General features: G+C 40.8%; 1 protein-coding gene across 2 annotated transcripts in view; it reads right to left on the bottom strand.

Moving 5' to 3' along the window:
- The window catches only part of MTMR6 (myotubularin related protein 6), a 62378-nt gene extending 41080 nt beyond the window's left edge, over positions 1-21298 (bottom strand). For both annotated transcript variants that reach the window (XM_049867161.1, XM_049867162.1), the window contains exon 1: positions 21150-21298. In XM_049867161.1, the coding sequence (XP_049723118.1) occupies positions 21150-21173 (24 nt within the window). In that variant the 5' untranslated portion in view covers positions 21174-21298. The remainder of the gene's footprint in view (positions 1-21149) is intronic.
- Between the last annotated feature and the right edge of the window lie 2675 nt (positions 21299-23973).

The raw sequence follows: 23973 nt of genomic DNA on the forward strand, positions 1-23973 counted from the left end.
TCTTGATTTCTTTCTTGACCCAATAGTTATTTAACAGAACGGTGTTGAATTTCCATTTATTTATTTATTTTTTTCTAGTTTTGCTTCCACTGTTAATTTCTAATATTCCTTTGTGGTCTGAGAACATACTTTGTATAATTTCAGTCTTTTCAAATTTGTTGAGACTTGTTTTGCGGCCTAACGTATGGTCTATTATGGAAAATGATCCATGTGCACAGGAAATAAATGTGTAGAGTTATGATGATGGGTGGAGTATTCTATATATGTCCACTAGGGTCTAGTTGGTTTATGGTATTATTTAAGTCCTTTATGTCCTTACTGATCTTTTCAGATGTTCTGTCCAGAATTGAAAGTAGTATGCTGAAGTTCCCAACTGTTATTGTGGAGTTGTCTATTACTCCTTTCCTAACAGCATGTTTCATATATTCTGGAGCACTGATGTTAGGTGCATATATAATTATTATGCCTACTTGATTAAATGACCCTTTTTTTATTATGTAATGTCCTTCTTTATCTCTTTATAATAGACTCTAATTTAAAGACTATTTTATCTGATATCAATATGGACACCCCTGCTCTCTTTTGTTTACTAGTTGCAGTCCCTGGAGATGGACATCATGTTTGGGAAAGTAGAGAGTCAGTAAAAAAGAGGAAGGTCCTCGAAGAGATGGACTGACACAGTGGCTGCGATAATGAGTTAAAAAATAGCAATGACTTATGGGGATGGGCAAGATCAGGCAGTGTTTTGTTCTGTTGCACAAAGGGTCGCTATGAGTTGGAATCGATTTGAGGGCATCTAACAGCATTTATATGGAATATTCTTTTCCATCTTTTACTTTCAGTCTACTTGTATCCTTGTGTCTAATGTGTCTCTTGTAGGCATCATAAGGATGGAACTTTTTGGTTTTTTTAATCCATTCTGTCATTCACTGTCTTTTGAATGGGGAGTTTAGACCATTAATATTTAAGGTAATTACTGAAAATGAAGTATCTACTTCATTCATTTTGCTGATTTTTGTGTGTGTGTGTGACTTCTATCTTCTTTGTCCCATTATTTCCATATTTGTTATTTTTTGTATTTAGCTTTTTTGAGTTAAGGTTTTTTGATTTCTTCCTTCTTCCCTTTTGTATATTTTCTCTATTTTCTTGGTGTTTACCACAAATATTACATTAAATAATATACAATTGCAGCAACTTATTTCAGCTTGCTGCCAACATTTAACATACAAACAAGTAACATACATTAACACACTGAAGCTTTACTCCTGTTTTGCCTCTCCCCCCTTCCTGTTGTTGAGTCTCCGGTTACACCATTGTAGAGCCTATATCCGATAGGTTTAATCTGTATTTTACTTCTTGTGTACTTGATGTTGCATTGCTTGTGGAACTAAACTACTGAGTTTATTCGGTCTTCGTATTTGCCCATGTTGTTAGCTTTAAGGAGCACTGGTGGCACAGTGGTTAAAGCAATCAACTACTAACTGAAAGGTCAGAGGTTCCATAGTACCAGAGGCTCCCCAAGAGAAAGATGTGGCAGTCTGCTTCCACAGAGCTTTACAGCCTTGGAAACCCTATGGGTTCTCTATGACTAAGAATAAACTCAATGGTAGTGGGTTTAGTTTTTTGGTTACTGTTATTGGAAATTTCTCTCTTTTCCCCCCTTTCCCATATGCAGATTCAAGTATTGTCTAATATTCTCTCCCTTCTATTTGAAGAACTTCCTTGAGTATACTTGCAGAGCAAGTCTGGCAGTAACAAATTTCCAGAGCTTCTGTTTATTTTAGAATGTTTTGATTTTCCCCCACAATTCTGAATGATAACTTGGCTGAGTGTCTTAGTTACACAGTGCTGCTGTAACAGAAATACCACAAGTGGATGGCTTTAACAAACAGAAGTTTATTCTCTCTTAGTTTAAGAAGCTAGAAGTTTGAATTCAGGGTGCCAGCTCCAGGGCAAGGCTTTCTCTCTCTCTCAGCTCTGGGGGAAGGTTCTTGTCATCGATCTTCCTTTGGTCTAGGAGCTTCTCAGCACAGGGACCCCAGGTCCAAAAGGGTCCTGGCTCTTCTTGCCTGATGGTAATAAGGCCCCTCTCCTCTTTGCTTGCTTCTCTCTTTTATATCTTAAAAGAGATCGACTCAAAATACAATCTAATCCTGCTGATTAAGTCCTACTTCATCAACATAACCATGTCTAATCTTGTCTCATTAACATCATAAAGGTATGATTTACAATATATAGGAAAATTACATCAGATCACAAAATGGAGGACAACCACACAATACTGGACATCATGACCTAGCCAAGTTGACACACATTTTGGGGGGACACAATTCAATCCGTAACACTGCATAAAGAATTCTTGGTTGGTAAGTGTTTTCCTTCATTATTGTGCCTATGTCACTCCATTGCCTTCTGGCCTCCAGGGTTTCTGAGGAGAAACCTGCACTAATTATTATGAAGGACGCTTGATATGTTTATACTGTGATTTTCTCTTACTGCTTTCAGAATTCTTACCTTGTCTTTGGTTTTCAAGAATTTTATTACAATGTGTCATGCTGTAGCCCTCTTTATATTCCTTATGCTTGGGTTTGTCTAGCTTCCTGGATTTGCAGGCTTGACTCCTTATTCAGGTCTACGAAATTCTCTGTGATAATCTCTTGGAAAATTATTTCTATGTCTTTTTTACTATCCTGTTGTTATAGAATTCCAAAAGTTCTTAACTGAATCTCACAATTCCTTTCGCTTTGTTTGTTTTTTTCTGTTCTTTTCTCGTTTTTCTTGAAACTTAGTAAATTCAGTTACTCTGTCTTCTAGTTCACTTATTCTATCTTCTATTGAATCCAGTTACAAACTTTTTCTCTGGAAGCTGAGAAACATGGTTGAATTTATATAGGTTAAATCTGATAGTTGGTTTGACATACAAAAACTGTTAGATCATCATACGTTGTCCTTTAAAAAACCACAAAAGCTTCCATCTTTTAAACCTGAATTAAGATTTCTTTTGTAGGTTGTGAGAATTAAGACTGTGTGAAAATCTGGCCGGGCCACGGCTTTCAGTGTTTTAGCAGTTGCATAATGCTGTGATCACTTTCCTGTTGAGATCTGATACGTGATAACCCCCACAACGGGATTCTCTGTGAGTGGTACTGGCAGGGGCGTCAGTCTTAATCTCTTTGCCCTCCACCGCCTAGCTCCTTCCTGCTCGCCTTGACGGGGCTTTTGCTTATTTGAGATCATGCAGCTGGTTCCTGTTCATGTAACCTCCAGTTCCTGAGACTTGAGCTAGCAGCTTGCCTGCAGATCTTGGGATTCATCAATTTTCACAGCCTGCTAAAGCTCTGCTCTCCAGCCTGCCAATCTTGGGTTCACCAGCCCCTGTGGCTACATGAATCAGCAGAAGTCTGTAACAGAAGAGAGAGTAACAGCCCCTCAATCAGCTCCCAGACTTGAGCAACCTTACAGACCCACAACCGGGTCCCCTTGAGTAAGGACTCCAATATACTTTCTTTCTCCCAGCCTTCCCCAAAGGGATCTACAGCCTTTTACAAGTCACTATTCATTGGGGAAAGGAAATTATCAGATTTTTCAGGCATTACTCTGACCTGGCACTAATTCCAGGAGACCCAAAACGTCAGCGTGCCCCATTAGTCAGAGCTGCGGCATAATGGAGTTCAGGTTATTAATGGAGTCTTAGCTCATGTCAGTCTCACAGTAGGTCCAGTGGGTCCCCGAACCCATTCTGTTGTGATTTTCCCCAGTTCTATAATGCACAATTGGAACGGATACACTCAGCAAACGGCAGAACCCCCACACTGATCCCTGACAAATGGAGTAAGGGCTATTATGGTAGGAAAAGCCAAGTAGAAGCCATTAGAACTTCCCCTACCTAGGAAAACAGGAAACCAAAAACAATACCACATTCCTGGAGGGACTGCAGAGATTACTGCCACCATTAAGGACTTAAAAGATGCAGGGGTGGTGATTCCCACCACATCCCCATTCAACTTGCCTATTTGGCCTGTGCGAGAAACAGATGGATCTTGGAGAATGACAGTGAATTATCGAAACTCCAACTGCAGCTGCTGTTCCAGACGTAGTTTCATCGTTTGAGCAAATTAATACATCTCCTGGTACCTGGTATACACCTATTGATCTGGCTAATGCCTTTTTCTCCATACTTGTTTTAAAGGACCATCAGAAGAAGTTTGCCTTTAGCTGGTGTTATGGATTGAATTGGGTCCCCCCAAAATATCTGTCAACTTGGCTAGGTCATAATTCCCTTGTATGACTGCATAACTGTCTGCCATTTTATTCTCTGATGTGATCTCCCTATGTGTTGTAAATCCTATCACTATGATATAATAAGATGGATCAGTGGCAGTTCCACTGATGAGGTCTACAAGATTAGATACTGTCTGAAGCCAATCTCTTTGGAGGTATAAAAGAGAGACGTGAGCAGAGAGAAAGGGAGACCTCATACCAACAAGAAGGCAGCACCAGGAGCAGAAAAGTGTCCTTTGGACCTGAGGTTCCTGTGCTGAGATGCTCCCAGACCAAGGGAAGACTGATGACAAGGACCTTTCTCCAGAACCAACAGAGAGAGAAAGCCTTCCCCTGGAGCTGACACCCTGAATTTGGACTTGTAGCCTACTAGACAACAAGAGAATAAATTTCTCTTTGTCAGAGGCATCCAGTTGTGGTATTTCTATTGTAACAGCACTAGATGACTAAGACAGCTGGCCAGCAATACACCTTCAGTTGCCTACCTCAGGGCTACACCAACTCTCTAGCCCTATGTCATAATTTAGTCCACAGGGACCTTGATCGCCTTTCTCTTCCACAAGACGTCACGCTGGAGCTTTACACTGATGACATTGTGCTGACTTGACCTAGTAAGGAAGAAGTGTCAATAACTCTGGACTTATTGGTAAAAGATTTTCCTGCTAGAGAGAAATTCACCCCACAAAAATTCAGGCACCTTCCACCTCAGTGAAATTTCTGGGGTCCAGTGGTGTGGGGCACGTTGAGATATTCCTTCTAAAATGAAGGAAACGTTATTGAATCTGGCTTCCCCCACAACTAAAAAGGAGTCACAAGGCCTAGTCAGTCTCTTTGGATTCTAGAGGCAGCATATTCCTCATTTGGGTGTGCTACTCTGGCCTATTTATTAAGTGATTTGAAAAGCTGCTAGTTTTGAGTGGGGCCCAGAACAAGATAAGGCTCTGCAACAGGTTCAGACTGCTGTACAAGCCACTCTGTCACTTGGGCCGTAGGATCCAGCTGATTCAACAGTGCTTGAAGTGTCTATGGCAGAGATGCTGTTGGGAGTCTTCGGCAGGCCTGTACTGGTCAATCGCTGCACAAATCCTTAGAATTTTAGAGCAAAGCCCTGCTATACTCTGCAGATACTACTCTCCTTTTGAGAAAGAGCTTTTGGCTTGTTACCGGGCCTTAGTAGAGATGGAACACTTAAGCGTGGGACATAAGTCACCATGTGGCCTGAGCTGCCCATCATGAACTGGGTGTTATCCGACCCACAGAGTCATTAAGTTGGATGTGCACGGCAGCACTGTACCATTAAATGAAGTGGTATATATGAGATAGGCTCAGAATAAGACCTGAAGGCACAAATAAGTTGCATGAGGAAGTGGCCCAAATGCCTATGTTCTGCACTCCTGTCACATTACCTTCCATCTTCCAGTCTGCACCTATGGCCTCATGGGGAGCTCCTTATGATCAGGTGACTGAAGAAGAGAAAACTTGTGCCTGGTTTACAGGTGGTTCTGCATGATATGCAGGCACTGCTTGAAAGCAGACTAGCAGCAGCACCACAGCCCCTTTCTGGGACCTCCCTGAAGGACAGTGCACTTGGTTGTTCACTTTGCTTGGAAGGAGAAATGGCCAGGTATGCGACTGTATACTGATTTGTGGGCGGTGGCCAATTGTTTGGCTGGATGGTCAGGGACTTGGAAGGAGCATGATTGGAAAACTGGAGACAATGATTTATGGGGAAGAGGCATGTGGATAGACCTCTCTGAATGGGTCAAAGAAGTGAAGATATTTGTGTCTCATGTGAATTGTTCACCAAAGGTTGACCTCAGCAGGGGACGATTTTAACAATCAAATGGATAGGAAGATGCGTTCTGTGGAACCACTCATCCTCTTTCCACAGCTACTACATCATTGCTCAATGGACTCATGAACAAAGTGGCCATGGTGGCAGAAATGGAGGTTATGCATGGGCCCAGCAACGTGGACTTTCACCCACCAAAGCCAACCTGGCTACAGCCTTTGTGGAGTGCTCAATCTGCCAGCAGCAGAGATCAACACTGAGTTCCCAATATGACACCACCCCTCAAGGTGATCAGCCAGCAACCTGGTGGCAAGTTGATTACACTGGACAGCTTCCATCATGGAAAAGGCAGCGTTTTTTCTTACCGCAATAAACACTCTGGATATGTATTTGCCTTCCCTGCACACAATGCTTCTGCCAAAACTGCCATCCATGGACTTACAGAACGCCTTATCCACCATCAAGGTATCCCACACAGCAATGCCTTGGATCAAGGGACTCACTTCACAGCAAATGAAGTGTAGCAGTGGATGTATGCTCATGGAATTCACTCATCTTACCATGTTCCCCATCATCCTGAAGCAGCTGGCTTGACAGAATGATGGAATGGCCTCCTAAAGATACAATTACAGCTCTTGCTAGGTGGCAATACCGTGCAGGGTTACGGCAGTGTTCTCTGGGAGGCTGTATATGGTCTAGACCAGCATCCAATATACGGAGCTATATCTCCCACACCCAGGGTTCATCGGTCCAGGAATCAAGGGGTAGAAATGGGAGTGGCACCACTCACTATTACCCCTAGTGACCCACTCCCAAGATTTTTGCTTCCCGTTCCCATGACCTTTTGCTCTGCAGATCTAGAGGTCTTAGTTCCAAGGAAGGAATGCTCCCACATGGAGATAAATCACTGATTCCACTGAACTGGGAGCTAAGAATGCTACCTAGCCACTTTGGGCTCCTTATACCTCTGGATCAACAGATAAAGAAGGGAGTTACCATACTGGCTGGCGATTGATCCTGGTTACCAAGAGGAAATCAGACTGATATAACATAATGGAGGTAAAGGAGAGTATGTCTGGAATGCTGGAGATCCCTTAGGGCATCTCTTAGTACTACCATGCCCTGTGATTAAAGTCAACGGAAAACTAGGGCAACCTAATTTTGACATGACTACTAATGGTCTAGACCCTTCAGGAATGAAGGTTGGGGTCACCCCACCAGGCAAAGAACCATGACCAGCTGAGGTGCTTGCTGAGGGCAAAGGGAATATGAAATGGGTGGTAGAAGAAGGTAGTTATAAATACCAGTTATGGCCACGTGACCAGTTGCAGAAATGAGGACTGTAATTGTTATAAGTATTTCTGTTTTGTATGTAAGCATCAAATATTTTTGTTTTCTTCACTTATAAAATATAAGAGATAAACAGGGCTATTGCATTTTCGGTTGTATGTGTGTTCTTTATATCATGTTGGCCCCAAGTGTGACTTTGTAATTGTCTTTATTCACAGATTATGTATGCTTTGGGGAGACATGTACAGGTGTCAAGTTGACAAGGGGTGGGTTGTGATGGTTAAGATTGTGTGCCAACTTGACTGGGCTACGATACTTAGTGTTTTGGCAGTAGTACAATGTTGTGATCACCTCCCTGTTGAGATTTGATACATGATTACCCCCGCAATGGGATCTTCTGTGAGTGGTACAGGCAGGGGCAGGGCCTGTGGCGGCTCACCGTCCCCTCAGCCTTTCATCTCTCTGCCCTCTGCTGCCTAGCTCCTTCCTGCTCACCTTGCTGGGGCTTTCGCTTGTTCTAGATTCTGCAGCTGGCTCCTATCTGTCTGACCTCCAGTTCTTGGGATTTGGGCTAGCAGCCTGCATGCCGACCTTGAGATCTGTCAATCTTCACAGCCTGCTACGGCTCTGCTCTCCGGCAGCTGATTTTGGGTTCACCAGACTCTGCGGTTATATGAATCAGGAGAATTCTCTTTCTTGCTCCACAAACTTGGGATGTTACAGTCTCTAAAAACCATGTGAGCTGTTTCCTTGAAATAAATCTCACTCTCTCTCTCTCTGTATATATATACTTTACTGGTTTTGCTTCTCTAGAGAACCCAGCCTAAGACATAGTTCAACATTCATTTCACTGTTAAGGGCCATTCCTTTCTTAAGTAAAAATCAGTTTAAATTTAAACACTGTTTAAAACAAATGGAATCAACTACTGTTTACTCCTCTTCAACTGTGCTAGTCTTGGCTAACAGTACTATAGCCAATAACAGTAATTACCATAATATAAATCTCACCTCCCGTATTTCCTTAAGCAATTAAAACAGTTTTAAGGACGCCAAAAAAAAAAAAAGAAGCAATGAATATATATGGAAATAAATGTTATCATAAAGTACCATCACTACTCAAGCTAACAAACCATGCCACCATTACTTTGCATAACTTTAAATAACTACTCAGAGAAAATAAAAAGTTTATCTGGTTAAAAAAAAAAAAAAAAGTCTGATTTTATTAACATTTAATTAAATACTAAGTTTGCTTTTTAAAAAGTCCACAATAAGTTTTTTTTTTAATTTGTGGATTTAAAAATAAGTGGTAAATATTTTTAGTTGTACTCCAATCATAAGCCTTAAATTATGATTTCTCTACAAGACACACAATTATCTACAAAGATTATATACATGTCAAACAATCATACCACTTTTCAGGTGGGTTTTTACCCTCTTCTGCCCATCCCTTATTCACTACCATTATTCCTCAGGGATTTCTCTATAGGCAGTCTTACCCCCTGTCATTGTTTTGGCCTATACACTAGTGATTCCCAAACTATCTCCAGCTCTGATCTCAGTCTTGAGTTCAGACTATCTGCTATACACATAATAACAATAATCTACGGCATGGCACTGAGCTCTTATTATGTGCCCAAAAGGTCAGCAGTTTGAACCCACCAGCTGCTCCTTGGAAATTCCAGGGCACAGTTCTACTCTATCCTATAGGGTCACTATGAGCTGGCATCGACTTGACAGCAGCAGGTTTGGTTTGGTTTGGTTATTTTTTACTTTAAGTCCTTAACATAGATTATTTCTTTTTATTTTCACAATTCCTGTGTGGTAGGTACTATTACTATCTTCATTTTATAGATGGAGACTTAGAGAGGTTAGGTAAATGTCCCAGGTCTTACAGCTAGTAAGATATAGCACATTTATATCCCAAGCCTGAACATCTTTCTACCAAGTTATATTCCCTCCACTTGAATGCCTACTGAAAACAGAACGAATTTCACCTCTCACCCCTCACAAATCTGTTATTTTGCATTTCTGATCTAAGCTAGTATTACTTCATTCCATATACATCACCCATACTGGAAATCTGAAACTCATTCTGACTTCTTCTTGACCCCCAACATTCAATTAGTTGCCAATTCCTACTAACTCTACCCCCTAAATATTTTTTTAATTCTGCCCCTTCCACCACTATTAAAGTAATTTCTACATTACAATGAAATCATCTGTTCAGGTGTCTGTCTCTCCCACTGAAGACTATATATAATATATCCAAGGGCAAGAGCTCTGTCTTGTTTATGTCTGAGTACGTAATGACTAGTATAGTGTCTGACAATAAGGTGAACTGCCACAGAGAAATTGTTTCCCCTAGCTTTTCCTTTTTATTACTATTTCCCATAGTTTCACAGAAGGCACCCACAATTTACCAGAGGCCTCCTGGACTGAAATCATCCAATGATTTATTAAACAGGATTCTCCTGCAGACCTCTTCCTCAGTTCTCTGTGCTATCTTTTCTCTACACAGTGGGTGAACAGTAGTCATTCAGTAATTATGAAGAAATGAAAAACAAATTACTAGGAGAGTGTACAGTTATAGTTCAGCTTTCTTTTTTTTTTTTTATACATGTCTGGATTCTCAGTCTTCTATCCCAATCCTGTCACTCAATTAGGACAAAATCACTCTCTAGAGATGCAAAGTACTACATAGTTCTTTCTGTCTGAGATCCTACCAAGATGGGAAACTGAGGTTGAAAATACTCTTCTCAGCAATTTACCATAAGTCTATTTCCCAATTCTCCTGAGTTTCTACCTTCAAAGATATCTGAAATTCCCTTCATTAGAACTTTAACTCTGGTCAGCCATATATAAGTTTCAAAGCTTAATCATCTGAATCATCTCCAAAACTTTGCAAAAGTACAAATCCCAAGCCCCACCTCAAGTCTACTCAATCATCTCATGAGAAAGAAACCAAGAATTCATACTTTTAAGGAGTTCACCAGGTCATTCTTCTGTAACTGATGCTCATTCTACCCCAGCTTATCTAATCCTCCCTCTTTTTAAAGGTGCTGATTACAACGTTGACCGTTTAAGATATGCAGTTGTATCTCTCCCTCATACACACACCCATAGCCTTGAAGAACATGAGATACACAAATACACCATATCAGGCAAGGGAGTTTACTAATTCACTCAACAAAAATTTATTGGCTATCAAGTGAAAGTTAAGCATTAATCCTAAGCAAGTTACTTTAACTGTCTGCATCTCATCTGTAAAATAAAAATTACCTCTCCCTCGAGAGATGTAGTACCTTTAACGTCAGATAATAAATGTCAGGTAAAAAAAAAGAAAAAAACATTTTTTTTTTTTACTTTATATCAGTTTGCTTGACAAATAGTAAGTAGTAAGGTGCTCAGATAAATACTTGCAAAAATTCCTATTGTTATTAACCTAGTAAAGAAGGTTGAGTCCTGACAGTTTTCTGTGCTAAGCTATTGTCCAGTTATGTTTAAACGGAGAAAGGCAAAAGTGTGTACATAGATTTTAAAAGCATATTCAAATTCTAATATGCTCTACAGTTAGAAAAAGCTATCCTTTTTCCTACTGTAATAGAGTATTTCCATTCTAATATAAATGTTGAAAGCAAATATCAACAAAATGTTCTTGAATAATGGGAATACAGAGAAAATGCAGAATTCTCAAAAGAGAAGCCATAATAGTGAAGGAGTACAGCATTTATCTAATGAAAAAGAAACATATGTTAAAGTCAAGAATCTGTGCTATAGATAAAACATTACAGAGATTTTTAAGCACACTAAATCCATGACCAGATATGTTCTTTTTAATTTTATTGTGGCAAAATATATATAACAAAACATTTTCCATTCTAGCCATTTTTTAAGGGTACAATTCGGAATCGACTCAATGCAAGTGGGTACAATTCCATGACATCAATTACATCCACCACGTTGTACAAATATCCACATATGGTTTTTAAGATCATTCCAGTGGCAAGGCAGAGAAAATGCTGAGTTGGGAAGAAACTGGTGGCAGCATAACCAGGTAAGAAGCAAACTAAGCTAAGAAGCAATCTAGGGGCGACTTGGAGAGCTATGATAAGGCTCTGTGCTAAGCCTTGAAGGAGAGGATAAAGAGGAAGCCCATCTGAAAATAATGAAACTGGATGTGAGAAAGAAGAAGGAGAAATAGACATTTCTTAGGTTTTAAACTTGCCAGACTGGTTGTCATCCACTAAGACAGAACATAGAGAAAGAAAATTTTAAGTCTGAGAGAAAAGAAAGTCCATTTTGATTATAAAAAAGATTATTCGTTACCTTAGTAATTGCAAAATTACATTCAAATCAAGAAAATATAATAGTAGAAAATCATTATACATAACTTTCAATATGCACTCTATACTGATGTGACACATTACAAAATTAACCTAAATTCATTCTAAAATAATCCCATTACTTTGAAATTAAAGTTTTAAAGAAAATAAAAGAATTTCTGGGAAAATATACTGTTCTTTGCTACAAATCCTAAAAAAAGCAAAAGAAATTGGATCTTTTTTTCCCTAAAATTATCAACATACAAATTTCAAACCACAGACTTCACCAATTTCTAAAAAATAACTGCTTCTTTATATTTCTCCTTTTCACCAAGGAACTGAAAGTTATTTACAAATGTTGCTACAGATTTTCCCTAGTATTTGCCTGGAAATGTTTTAAGTCAGATGTTTAAAAACCAGCTATAACTCTTTCAGGTCACTATCACTGAAGCACTAACAGAGTGTTAAGCTCCTTTAATTACAGGTTTTACCAACAGGCAAAGTCTAAATGGGGAAGGTGGGAAGGTTATGAGAAAAAAATTAGCAAAGAAGAAAAAAATGGGGCAGGGAGAAAGGAATTGGAGGGCACAGTTGTAATTGTGAGGGACAGTAAATACCAACACATTTTACCTTAAGGGTCATTTAGTGGAATCACTGCCAAGTATGGGCCTGCACTAAAAGGTACTTTAATGGTCTGAGCAGGAAGTTCAAATTTCATCTGATTACAAAGTTGGGGATGGAACAGATGGGAAATCATACACACAGAATCACATTCAGAAAATCCAGACTCCTATCTACCTTCAAGGGGAAAAAATTGCCTCAGGGAGACAGACAGGGACCAAGGGCCATCCTTAATCTACATTCTGTAATCAACAGTTGTAGCCCTACATATAAAAATGTATTGGCCTGCTCAAAAAAGACTGGATTATAGAAGACATTAAGGATGGAATAAAGAAACTCATAGAATCCAATGAGAATGAAAACACTTCCTATCAGAACCTTTGGGACACAGCAAAAGCAGTGCTCACAGGCCAATTTATATCAATCAATACACACATCCAAAAAGAAAGGGCCAAAATCAAAGAATTATCCCTACAACTTGAGCAAACAGAAAGAGAGCAACAAAAGAAACCCTCAGGCACCAGAAGAAAACAAATAATAAAAATTAGAGCTGAACTAAATGAATTAGAATACAAAAAAAAAAAAAATGGAAAGAGTTAACAAGACCAAAAGCTAGTTTTTTGAAAAACTCAACAAAATTGATAAATCACTGGCCAAACTGACAAAAGAAAAACAGGAGAGGAAGCAAATAACCCAAATAAGAAATGAGATGGGCGATATTACAACAGACCCAACTGAAATTAAAAGAATCATATCAGATTACTATGAAAAACTATACTCAAATTTGAAAACCTAGAAGAAATGGATAAATTCCTAGAAACAAACTACCTACCTAAACTAACACAAACAGAGGTAGAACAACTAAATAGATCCATAACAAAAGAAGAGATTGAAAGGTAATCAAAAAACTCCTAACAAAAAAAAAGCCCTGGTCCAGAGGGCTTCACTGCAGAGTTCTACCAAACTTTCAGAGAAGAGTTAACACCACTACTACTAAAGGTATTTCAGAGCATAGAAAAGGATGGAATACTACCAAACTCATTCAATGAAGCCACCATATCCCTGATACCAAAACCAGGTAAAGACACCACAAGAAAAGAAAATTATGGACCTATATCCCTCATGAATGTAGATGCAAAAATACTCAACAAAATTCTAGCCAACAGAATTCAACAACATATCAAAAAAATAATTCACCATGACCGAGTGAGATTCATACCAGGTATGCAGGGATGGTTCAACACTAGAAAAACGATTAATGTAATCCACCACATAAATAAGACAAAAGACAAGAATCACATGATTTTATCAACTGATGCAGAAAAGGCATTTGACAAAGTTCAACACTCATTCAATGATAAAAACTCTCAGTAAAATAGGACTAGAAGGAAAATTTCTCAACAAAATAAATGGCATTTATACAAAGCCAAAAGCCAACATCACCCTAAATGGAGAGAGCCTGAAAACATTCCCATTGAGAACGGGAACCAGACAAGGATGCCCCTTATCACCACTCTTATTCAACATTGTGCTGGAAGTCCTAGCCAGAGCAATTAGGCTAGATAAAGAAATAAAGGGCATCCAGATTGGCAAGGAAGAAGTAAAAGTATCTTCATTTACAGATGACATGATCTTATACACAGAAAATTCCTAAGGAATTCTCCAGAAAACTACTGAAACTAATGGAAGAGTTCAGCAGAGTATCGGGATACAAGATAAACATACAAAAATCAGATGGATTCCTCTACACCAAAAAAAAAGAACATCACCAAATCAATGCCATTTACAGTAGCCCCCAAGAAAATAAAATACTTAGGAATAAATCTTACCACAGATGTAAAAGACTTATACATAGAAAACTGCAGTACACTTCTGCAAGGAACCAAAAGAGACTTATATAAGTGGAAGAACATACCTTGCTCGTGGATAGGAAGACTTAGCATTATAAAAATGTCTATTCTACCAAAAGCGATCTATACATTTAATGCAATTCCAATCCAGATCCCAAGGACGTTCTTTAATGAGATGGAGAAACAAATCACCAGCTTCATATGGAAGGGCAAAAGGCCCCAGATAAATAACACATTACTGAAAAAGAAGAACAAAGTGGGAGGCCTTACTTTATCTGATTTTAGAACCTATTATACCACCACAGTAGTCAAAACAGCCTGGTACTGGTACAACAACAGATACATGGACCAATGGAACAGAATTGAGAATCCAGACAGAAATCCATCCACATATGAGCAGTTGATATATGACAAAGGCCCCAAAACAGTTAAATGGGGAAAAGACAGTCTCTTTAACAAATGGTGCTGGCATAACTGGATAGCCATCTGCAAAAAAATGAAACAAGGCCCATACCTCACTCCATGCACAAAAACTAACTCAAAATGGATCAAAGACCTAAATATAAAATTTAAAACGATAAAGATCATGGAGGAAAAAATAGGGACAACATTAGGAGCCCTAATACATGGCATTAACAGTATACAAAACATTATAAGGAATGTAGAAGAAAAACTAGATGACTGGGAGCTCCTAAAAATGAAACACCTGTGCTCATCCAAAGACTTCACCAAAAGAGTAAAAAGACTACCTAACCAGAAACCCAGTACTGTCGAGTCTATTCCGACTCATAAAAGACTACCTACATACTGGAAAAAGTTTTTAGCTATGACATTTCTGATCAGCGCCTGATGTCTAAAGTCTACATGATACTACAAAAACTCAACTGCAAAAAGACAAATAACCCCATTAAAAAATGGGCTAAAGATTTGAATAGACACTTCACTAAAGAAGACATTCAGGCAGCTAACAGATACACAAGGAAATGTTCACGATCATTAGCCATTAGAGAAGTGCAGATCAAAACTACAATGAGATTTCATTTCACCCCAACAAGGCTGGCATTAATCCAAAAAACATAAAATAATAAATGTTCGAGAGGATGTGGAGAGACTGGAACACTTCTACACTGCTGTTGGGAATGTAAAATGGTACAACCACTTTGGAAATCGATTTGGCGCTTCCTTAAAAAGCTAGAAATAGAACTACCATACAATCCAGCAATCCCACTCCTTGGAATAGATCCTAGCGAAATAAGAGCCTTTACACGAACAGATATATGCACACCCATGTTTACTGCAGCACTGTTACAATAGCAAAAAGACGGAAGCAACCAAGGTGCCCATCAATGGATGAATGGATAAATAAATTATGGTATATTCACACAATGGAATACTACGCATCAATAAAGAACAGTGAGGAACCTGTGAAACATTTCAAAACATGGAGGAACCTGGAGGGCATTATGCTGAGTGAAATTAGTTGCAAAAGGACAAATGTTGTATAAGACCACTATTATAAGAACTTGAGAAATAGTTTAAACTGAGAAGAAAACATTCTTTTGTGGTTAAGAGAGGAGGGAGGGAGAGAGGGTGGGAGAGGCGCATCCACTAATTAGATACTAGGTAAGAACTAGGTTAGGTGAAGGGAAAGACAGCACACAATACAGGGGAGGTCAGCACAATTGGACTAAACCAAAAGTAAAGAAGATTCCTGAATAAACTGAATGCTTCGAAGACCAGCGTAGCAGGGGCAGGGGTCTGGGGACCATGGTTTCAGGGGACATCCAAGTCAACTGGCATAATAAAATCTATTAAGAAAACATTCTGCATCCCACTTTGAAGAGTGGCATCTGGGGTCTTAAACGCTAGCAAGCAGCCATCTAAGATGCATCCATTGGTCTCAACCCACCTGGATCAAAGGAGAATGAAGAGCACCAAGGACAGAAGGTAATTATAAGCCCAAGAGACAGAAAGGGCCAAATGAACCAGAAACTACATTATCCTGAGACCAGAAGAACTAGTTGGTGCCTGGCTACAACCGATGACTGCCCTGTCAGGGAATACAACAGAGAACCCCTGAGGAAACAGGAGAGCAGTGGGATGAAGACCCCAAATTCTCATAAGACCAAACTTCATGGTCTGACTGAGACTGGAAGGACCGCGATGGTCATGGCCCCCAGACCGTCTGCTGGCCCAGGACAGGAACCATTCCCTAAGCCAACTCTTCAGACAGGGATTGGACTGGACAGTGGGTTGGAGAGGGATGCTGGTGAGGAGTGAGTTTCTTGGATCAGGTGGATACTTGAGACTATGTTGGCATCTCCTGCCTGGAAAGGAGATGAGAGCGTGGAAGGGGTTAGAAGCTGGCGAAATGGACATGAAAAGAGAGAGTGGAGGGAGAGGGCGAGCTGTCTCATTAGGGGGAGAGTAATTGGGAGTGTAAAATTTTTTTTTTTTTTTAGCAAGGTGTAAATGGGTTCTTGTGTGAGAGACTGACTTGATTTGTAAACTTTCACTTAAAGCACAATAAAAATTATTTAAAGAAAAAAAAATGTATTGGCTATCAAGTGAAAATACTCTTCTCCTCTGGCTTGTGTTCCCTCCCTATGCCAGGCACCCATTTGAGACTCTTAGAATCTTTATTCCACATCCTATAGCACTGACATCTTGCCAAGAATTAACTACCAAAAAGAAAGAGTACATCAAGTTGCCCTTTGTGAAGTGGAACATAAGCACCATAAGGCCAAAGACCTTACCTCTTTTCTCATCTGTAAAATGGAGACAATAAAACTGACAGACAAAAACAGTAGTTTACTTGGGGAGGTATTCAGATCTCCACAAAACCTACTGGTTCTTATTTCATAGACAAGATAATATCAGTTTCTTCTTATTGGTTCATTCTTAATTTTATGTCTCCTTCCCTCTTCATAACAGATAATATATTTATAATATACATATATGTACGATCTCACATACTAATGACAAAAAGAGGGCATAAATTAAGAACAAATTGTGCACTACTTTTGGAAGAACTCAATTTGAGCCCTAGAAGAGTCAGATACTCATGGGACATTCTATTCTGTAACAAACTCTAGGAAGCACTCTTTTACCTATGGCTTAGGAAAACAATCTTCCATTCCATTCTGTAAAGTTCCATTCACAAATAGCACAATATCATTTGACACCAAGATATGATGTCATCCAAAATTCCAAAGCCAGGCAGGAAAGGAGGAAGGCTGTATAAAGGGGAACTGGCTCTGCATATTTCTCATTGCTTCTTGGCAGGACTATCTCACTATAGCAAAACCAGAGCTCAAGTGATAAGCGGTAGCTACACAATTCCTAAGACTATCTTGGAAACGCTCTTTCATTTGTGCTCATGTTCCTCCTTTAACTGATGGCCCAAAACAAGAGGATACACCTGTTCCTTAACTTTAGAACTATAAAGCCATTTAACTAATACTCAGCTTAAACACTGCGTTTAACAAGAGATTAAACAGTGACCCCAAACAATTTTAAAAATACTAATTATTATTTACGTCTGTCAAGAAGAGGTTTGGGGAAGGAAAGGCTTTGAGGCCTATTATTAGGATTTATTAATGACTGAAAATTAATAAAAATTTAACAATTAAATTAAAACTAGGGAGGCAATGGAAAAAGTATACACAGTCTTCACAGTTAGACAACCTGTTCAAATCCCAAGTCTACTCCTTATGGAAACCCTGGGACATAGTGGTTAAGAGCTAGGGCTGTTAACCAAAAGGTCGGCAGTTTGAATCCATGAGGCGCTCTGTGGAAACCCTACAGAGCAGTTCCACTCCATCCTTTAGGGTCGCCATGAGTCAGAATCCACTCGACATCAACGGGTTTGGTTATTTGGTTCTACTCCTTATAAGCTAATTGGGCAAGTTACTTAAGCTCTCTAACATCTACTCCTCAGTTGTAAATGGATGTAATAATACCCAACTGGCAGGATTATTTAAAATATTATATAAATTAACATATCACATTATACTGTGAAATTAACAGAATAATACTGTATCTGACTATACTGACACACAGTTGCTCAATAAATGATAATTAGTACTTTTCAAGTACAGCTATGTCAGCAACATAGAACAAATCACCAAATTGTTATACAGTACTTTACTGTTAATTCTTGATCACACTGACTATAAACTACAGAGTTCGAAACAGCAAATAAACCTAAAACAATCCATTTTTGGTTTTGCAATATTTACAAATTATTTTTGCAGCAAATTAACTATGTTCAGGTGAAGGATATGCCCAACAGAAATAAAAGTTGGCGCTGTCCAAACTGGCCTCTTAAGAATAAGTTATTCTCCTAATAAATTCTTAATAATTTAAGAAAATGTTATAGTCTGTACAACAATTATCAGAATGTATTCTGAGGTGTATCTTGTTCACTATTATATTCCAGTGTCTAGTACAGTACCTGCCACATAGTAACCAAAAGCAAACCAAACCGATTGCCATCAAGTTGATTCCGACTCCTAACAACCTAGTAGTAATAGGTACCTAGTAAGTATTTAACTGTCATCTACATGCACCCACTTAAGATTATTCATAGTAGTAGTCAAATGCTAGAAAAATAAGCCGAAGTAATAAAATCACACACTTGAGAAGCAATTTTAATTTAAAATTAGTCATAAATATTTTAGTCTTTAAAAAGGCATAAAAAAGGACCTTACTAAACAATCAGCATAGGCCCATTGTGAAAACATAAGACTACATCAAAGATTAACTGAAGAAAGTTATAGGTAGGTAGAGGAAGAACATGAAAATGAAATGAAAGTCACCAGCAGCAATCTTCAAGGAAATAAGTAGAGGGACTACAACTACAAAAGTAAAAACAAAGATACGTATTTACCATAGACTTAAGGAGTAAGGGCTTAAAATAAGCAAAGGCTCCTACAGATTTTCCAAAATTCTGTTCATCCTAATCACCTAGGAATAGGGTTATTCCAGCCAATTAACTTTTGTTTAATTCACTCTTACTGGCTTTCTACATGTAGTATTCACTGTTAGCAAGCATGATGAAAGGTGCAAAGACGAGGTTCCATGTGTACAGAAGGAAGCATGTGTACACAACTACTATATAATACGCAAAACCCTGGTGGAGTAGTGGTTAAGTGCTACGGCTGCTAACCAAGAGGTCGGCAGTTCAAATCCACCAGGCGCTCCTTGGAAACTCTATGGGGCAGTTCTACTCTGTCCTATAGGGTCGCTATGAGTCGGAATCGACTTGACGGCACTGGGTTTCTTTTTTGGTTTGGAAGCATGGAACCAGGACAAGAACCTGACCTGATTCATGCTTTAGTCTTCTTTTCCACCTCTGAACCTCCTACTAGTTTTTGCCTTTTCTTAAAAAAAAAAAAAAAAAGTGATTTTTTTAAAAAGGAGTCAATTTTTAACATCTTCCATTTTTTTCAGTATAGTATACACAATGTCAAAATGAGCTCTAATAAAACTCCATGTGCACCTTATAAGATCTTTGGAACATTTTAACAGCACAGATCTCAAATTCTTCTTTGAACTTACAAAGAAAACTTTTGTCTGACTTTCCCCTAAATGAATGGCACCTGTAAGATGAGTATTACCTGACTGATGGTTTCAGCAAAACAAGAAAGTCAGGCTTCACAGGTGGGTCCTCTTCCAGATTTTGTTAGGCTCAGAGAGATCTTAAAATCAGATGATTCAATTCTTCTGGTCCCGGTTTATGTTTTTCTCCTTCCCAAAGCTGAGGTTTAACTTAAATGTTCTTAGTAATTGGGTAATATGTTGATGTCAGTTCCTTCAGTTTACTTTTAAATATTTGTTTTCGAATTAAATGTCTTTCACACGAAAATTAAGCATGGAATTTAATAAATCCCACTGAACAATTCCAACAGTAACATTTAGAATATATATTTCTGCCTTCTCCATAACTCCTTTACAAAGCTGACTATTGACAATTAAAAAGGGTCCTGGCGGCACAATGGTTGTGCACTTGGCTGCTAACCAAAAGGCTGGCTGTTAGAGAACCCACCAGCTCCGCGGGAGGAAGATGTGGCGATCTGTTTTCGTTACTTCCGTAAAGATTACAACCTTGGAAACACTATGGGAAAGTTCTATTCTGTCCTACAGGGTCGCCAGGAGTCGGAATTGACTGGTCGGCAACTGGTTTGGTTTACTGACACTTAACACAACGACTGAATAGTCAAGCCAAACCCAATGCCATCCAGACGATTCCGACTCCTAGCGAACCCATAGGGCACAGGAGAACTGCCTCATAGGGTTTCCAAGGCTGTAACCTGTATAGCAGTAGACTGCCACATCGTTCTCCCGAGGAGCGGCTGGTGGACTCGAACCGCCGATCTTTCGGTTAGCAGCCGAGCGCTTAACCACTGTGCCACCAGAGCTCCTTAACGAGTCCGGCAGAGATGGAAAAAACAAATCTAAGTGACTGGGGAAAGACAAGAAAGCGACCCACATCGGAGTGTTGTCGATGTCGGCTGCTCCCAAACTTGCCACAAGAATCTGTGACCCGGGACAATAAAGCACGAACCCGTGCAAGCTCTACAGCACCGTATCATTTACTGGCTTTCCTGTACCGGAGGCGGCCCACAGCTGGGAGCCGCGATGTTGGCCTCCGCCCCCAATGTGGTCGACGAAGTGCCGAGCTGCGAGGGCGGCGCCTAATTTCCCGCGACTTCCCCCCGCAGCCCCAACAGTACGCACCCCGACACCGGGGGCTGCAGCGAGGCTCGGCTCCTACCGACACAGCGTTCTCCGCGCCCGCCCGCCCGTCCGCCCGCCCGCGGCGAGCACGCCCTGGCCCGCCGCGCCTCCCCACCCAGACCCGCGCCCGGCCAGGCCCCCGCCCGGCCAGGCCCCCGCCCGGAGTCGGCCCCGCCCGGCCGTCCCCAACCCCGGCCGGCGGCCGAGCCTTCGTCACCCCCCGCCTCCGCCAACTCTCCCGCGCCCGACTACCTTGGTCGTTCGGATGTGCTCCATGCCGAGGAGACGTCTGCCGGCAGCCCGCCTCACGGGCGCCCCAGGAAACGAGAGAAAACCAGCGGCGACAGAGACCAAGACTCCTCAGCCGGCCAGCGCCTCAGCCCGTCAGCCCGCCCCGGCTAACGTCCACTGCGCAGGCGCAGCCGGCGAGCGCCGTCTCCTAGAAACACTTCCGCAAGCCCGGCCGCCGCGGAAGGGGCAGGGCGGGGCGGGGCGTTCGCTGAGGCGAGCGCCCACAGCGCCCCCTGCTAGTGGAGGAATGATACGCTTCACCAATCTCGGTCCAAATACCGCCCTCTGGGTTACTGGCTGGGTGCAGCAGTGGGGTTTTGTGCTCCAGCTAGCCGAGGGCGGGAGAGTACCGGGCGAGTCTGGAAAAGGCCTTTTCTCCGCGCGAAAATGGATCATGTTTCCGTGAAGAGTAATTGGAGGGGGAAGGCGAAAATGGATGTCACTGAAGAATATCACTATTCCAGCGGACAGCACTAAATTTAAATAGTTTCTTTCGAGTTCGAGAGGCAATTCTACGAGTAAGAATTTGTTCTAAAGAAATAATCAAATACATTTGTTGCTCTTGTGTGCCCGTGAAGTCTATTTCGACTCATAGTCACCCCACCTGACAGTAGAATCATAGAGTTTCGTAGGCTGTAGTCTTTAAGGGAGCTGACAGGTCTTTCCCCTGCTGAGCCCGCTAGGTAGGTTCAAACCGCCAAGACTTCAGTTACCAGCCTGGCACTTAATTACCTCGCCACCAGGGCTCCTTCGGCTGGTGGATTCGAACTGCTGACCTTTTGGTCAGCAGCAGAGCTCCCAACCACTATGGCACCAGGGCTCTTTAAGCACTTTTAGTGTAGCGTTACTCGTGAGAGGAAAATTTGAAACAAATTCTCCCATACTAGAGAATTAGTTATCTGAATTATGGCATGTCTATACAATGTTAGGAAACCCTGGTGGCGTAGTGGTTAAGTGCTACAGCTGCTAACCAAAGGGTGGGCAGTTTGAATCCGCCAGGCACTCCCTGGAAACTCTACAGGGCAGTTCTACCCTGTCCTATAGGGTCGCTATGAGTCGGAATTGGTTCGATGGCAGTGGACTTGGTTTTTCTTTATACAGTGTTAGCACTAACATCCGTGAAAAATCATACTGTAGAGGGACATTACATAACAAAAATGTTGATGCTGTGTTGTTGTTGTTGTTAGGTGCCGTCGAGTTGGTTCCAACTTATAGCGACCATGTGCACAACAGAACGAAACACTGCCCGGTCCTCCGCCATCATTACGATCGTTGTTATGCTTGAGCTCGTTGTTGCAGTCACTGTGTCAATCCACCTTGTTGAGGGTCTTCCTCTTTTCTACCTACCCTGTACTCTGCCTAGCATGATGTCCTTCTCCAGGGACTGATCCCTCCTGACAACATGTCCAAAGTACATAAGACGCAGTCTTGCCATCCTTGCCTCTAAGGAGCATTCTGGCCCCACTTCATCCAAGACAGATTTGTTCCTTCTTTTGGCAGTCCGTGGTATATTCAATGTTCTTCGCCAACACCACAATTCAAAGGCATCAACTCTTCTTCGGTCTTCCTTATTCATTGTCCAGCTTTCACATGTATATGATGTGATTGAAAATAACCCTGGCTTGAGTAAGGCACACCTTAGTCTTCAAGGTGACATCTTTGCTCTTCAACAGTTTGAAGAGGTCCTTTGCAGCAGATCTGCCCAATGCAATGCGTCTTTTGATTTCTTGACTGCTGCTTCCATGGCTGTTGATTGTGGATCCAAGTAAAATGAAATCCTTGACAACTTCAGTCTTTTCTCCGTTTATCATGATGTTCCTCATTGGTCCAGTTGTGAGGATTTTTGTTTTCTTTATGTTGAGGTGTAATCCATACTGAAGGCTGTGGTCTTTGAGCTTCATTAGTAAGTGCTTCAAGTCCTCTTCACTTTCAGCAAGCAAGGTTGTGTCGTCTGCACAACGCAGGTTGTTAATGAGTCTTCCTCCAATCCTGATGCCCAGTTCTTCATATAGTCCAGCTTCTCGTATTATTTGTTCAACATACAGATTAAATAGGTATGGTGAAAGAATACAACCCTGACACACACCTTTCCTGACTTTAAACCAATCAGTATCCCCTTGTTCTGCCCGAACAACTGCCTCTTGATCTACATAAAGGTTCCTCATGAGCACAATTAAGTCTTCTGGAATTCCCATTCTTCGCAGTGTTATCCATAATTTGCTATGATTCACACAGTTGAATGCCTTTGCATAGTCAACAAAACACAGGTAAACATCCTTCTGGTATTCTCTGCTTTCAGCCAGGATGCATCTGACATCAGCAATGATATCCCCGTTTGCACATCCTCTTCTGAAACTGGCCTGAATTTCTGGCAGTTCCCTGTCAATATACTGCCTCAGCTGTTTTTGAATGATCTTCAGCAAAATTTTGCTTGTGTGTGACATTAATGATATTGTTCTATAATTTCCAAGTTCAGTTGGATCACCTTTCTTGGGAATAGGCATAAATATGGATCTCTTCCAGTCAGTTGGCCAGGAAGCTGTCTTCCATATTTCTTGGCATAGATGAGTGAGCACCTCCAGCGCTGCATCTGTTTGTTGAAACATCTCAATTGATATTCCATCAACTCCTGGAGCCCTGTTTTTCGGCAATGCCTTCAGAGCAGCTTGGACGTCTTCCTTCAGTACCATCGGTTCCTGATCGTATGCCACCTCTTGAAATGGTTGAAAATCGACTAATTCTTTTTGGTTTAATAACTGTGTATTCCTTCCATCTTGTTTTGATG

The sequence above is a fragment of the Elephas maximus genome, chromosome 23 (genome assembly GCF_024166365.1).
Source record: "Elephas maximus indicus isolate mEleMax1 chromosome 23, mEleMax1 primary haplotype, whole genome shotgun sequence".
NCBI classification, from domain to species: Eukaryota; Metazoa; Chordata; class Mammalia; order Proboscidea; family Elephantidae; genus Elephas; species Elephas maximus.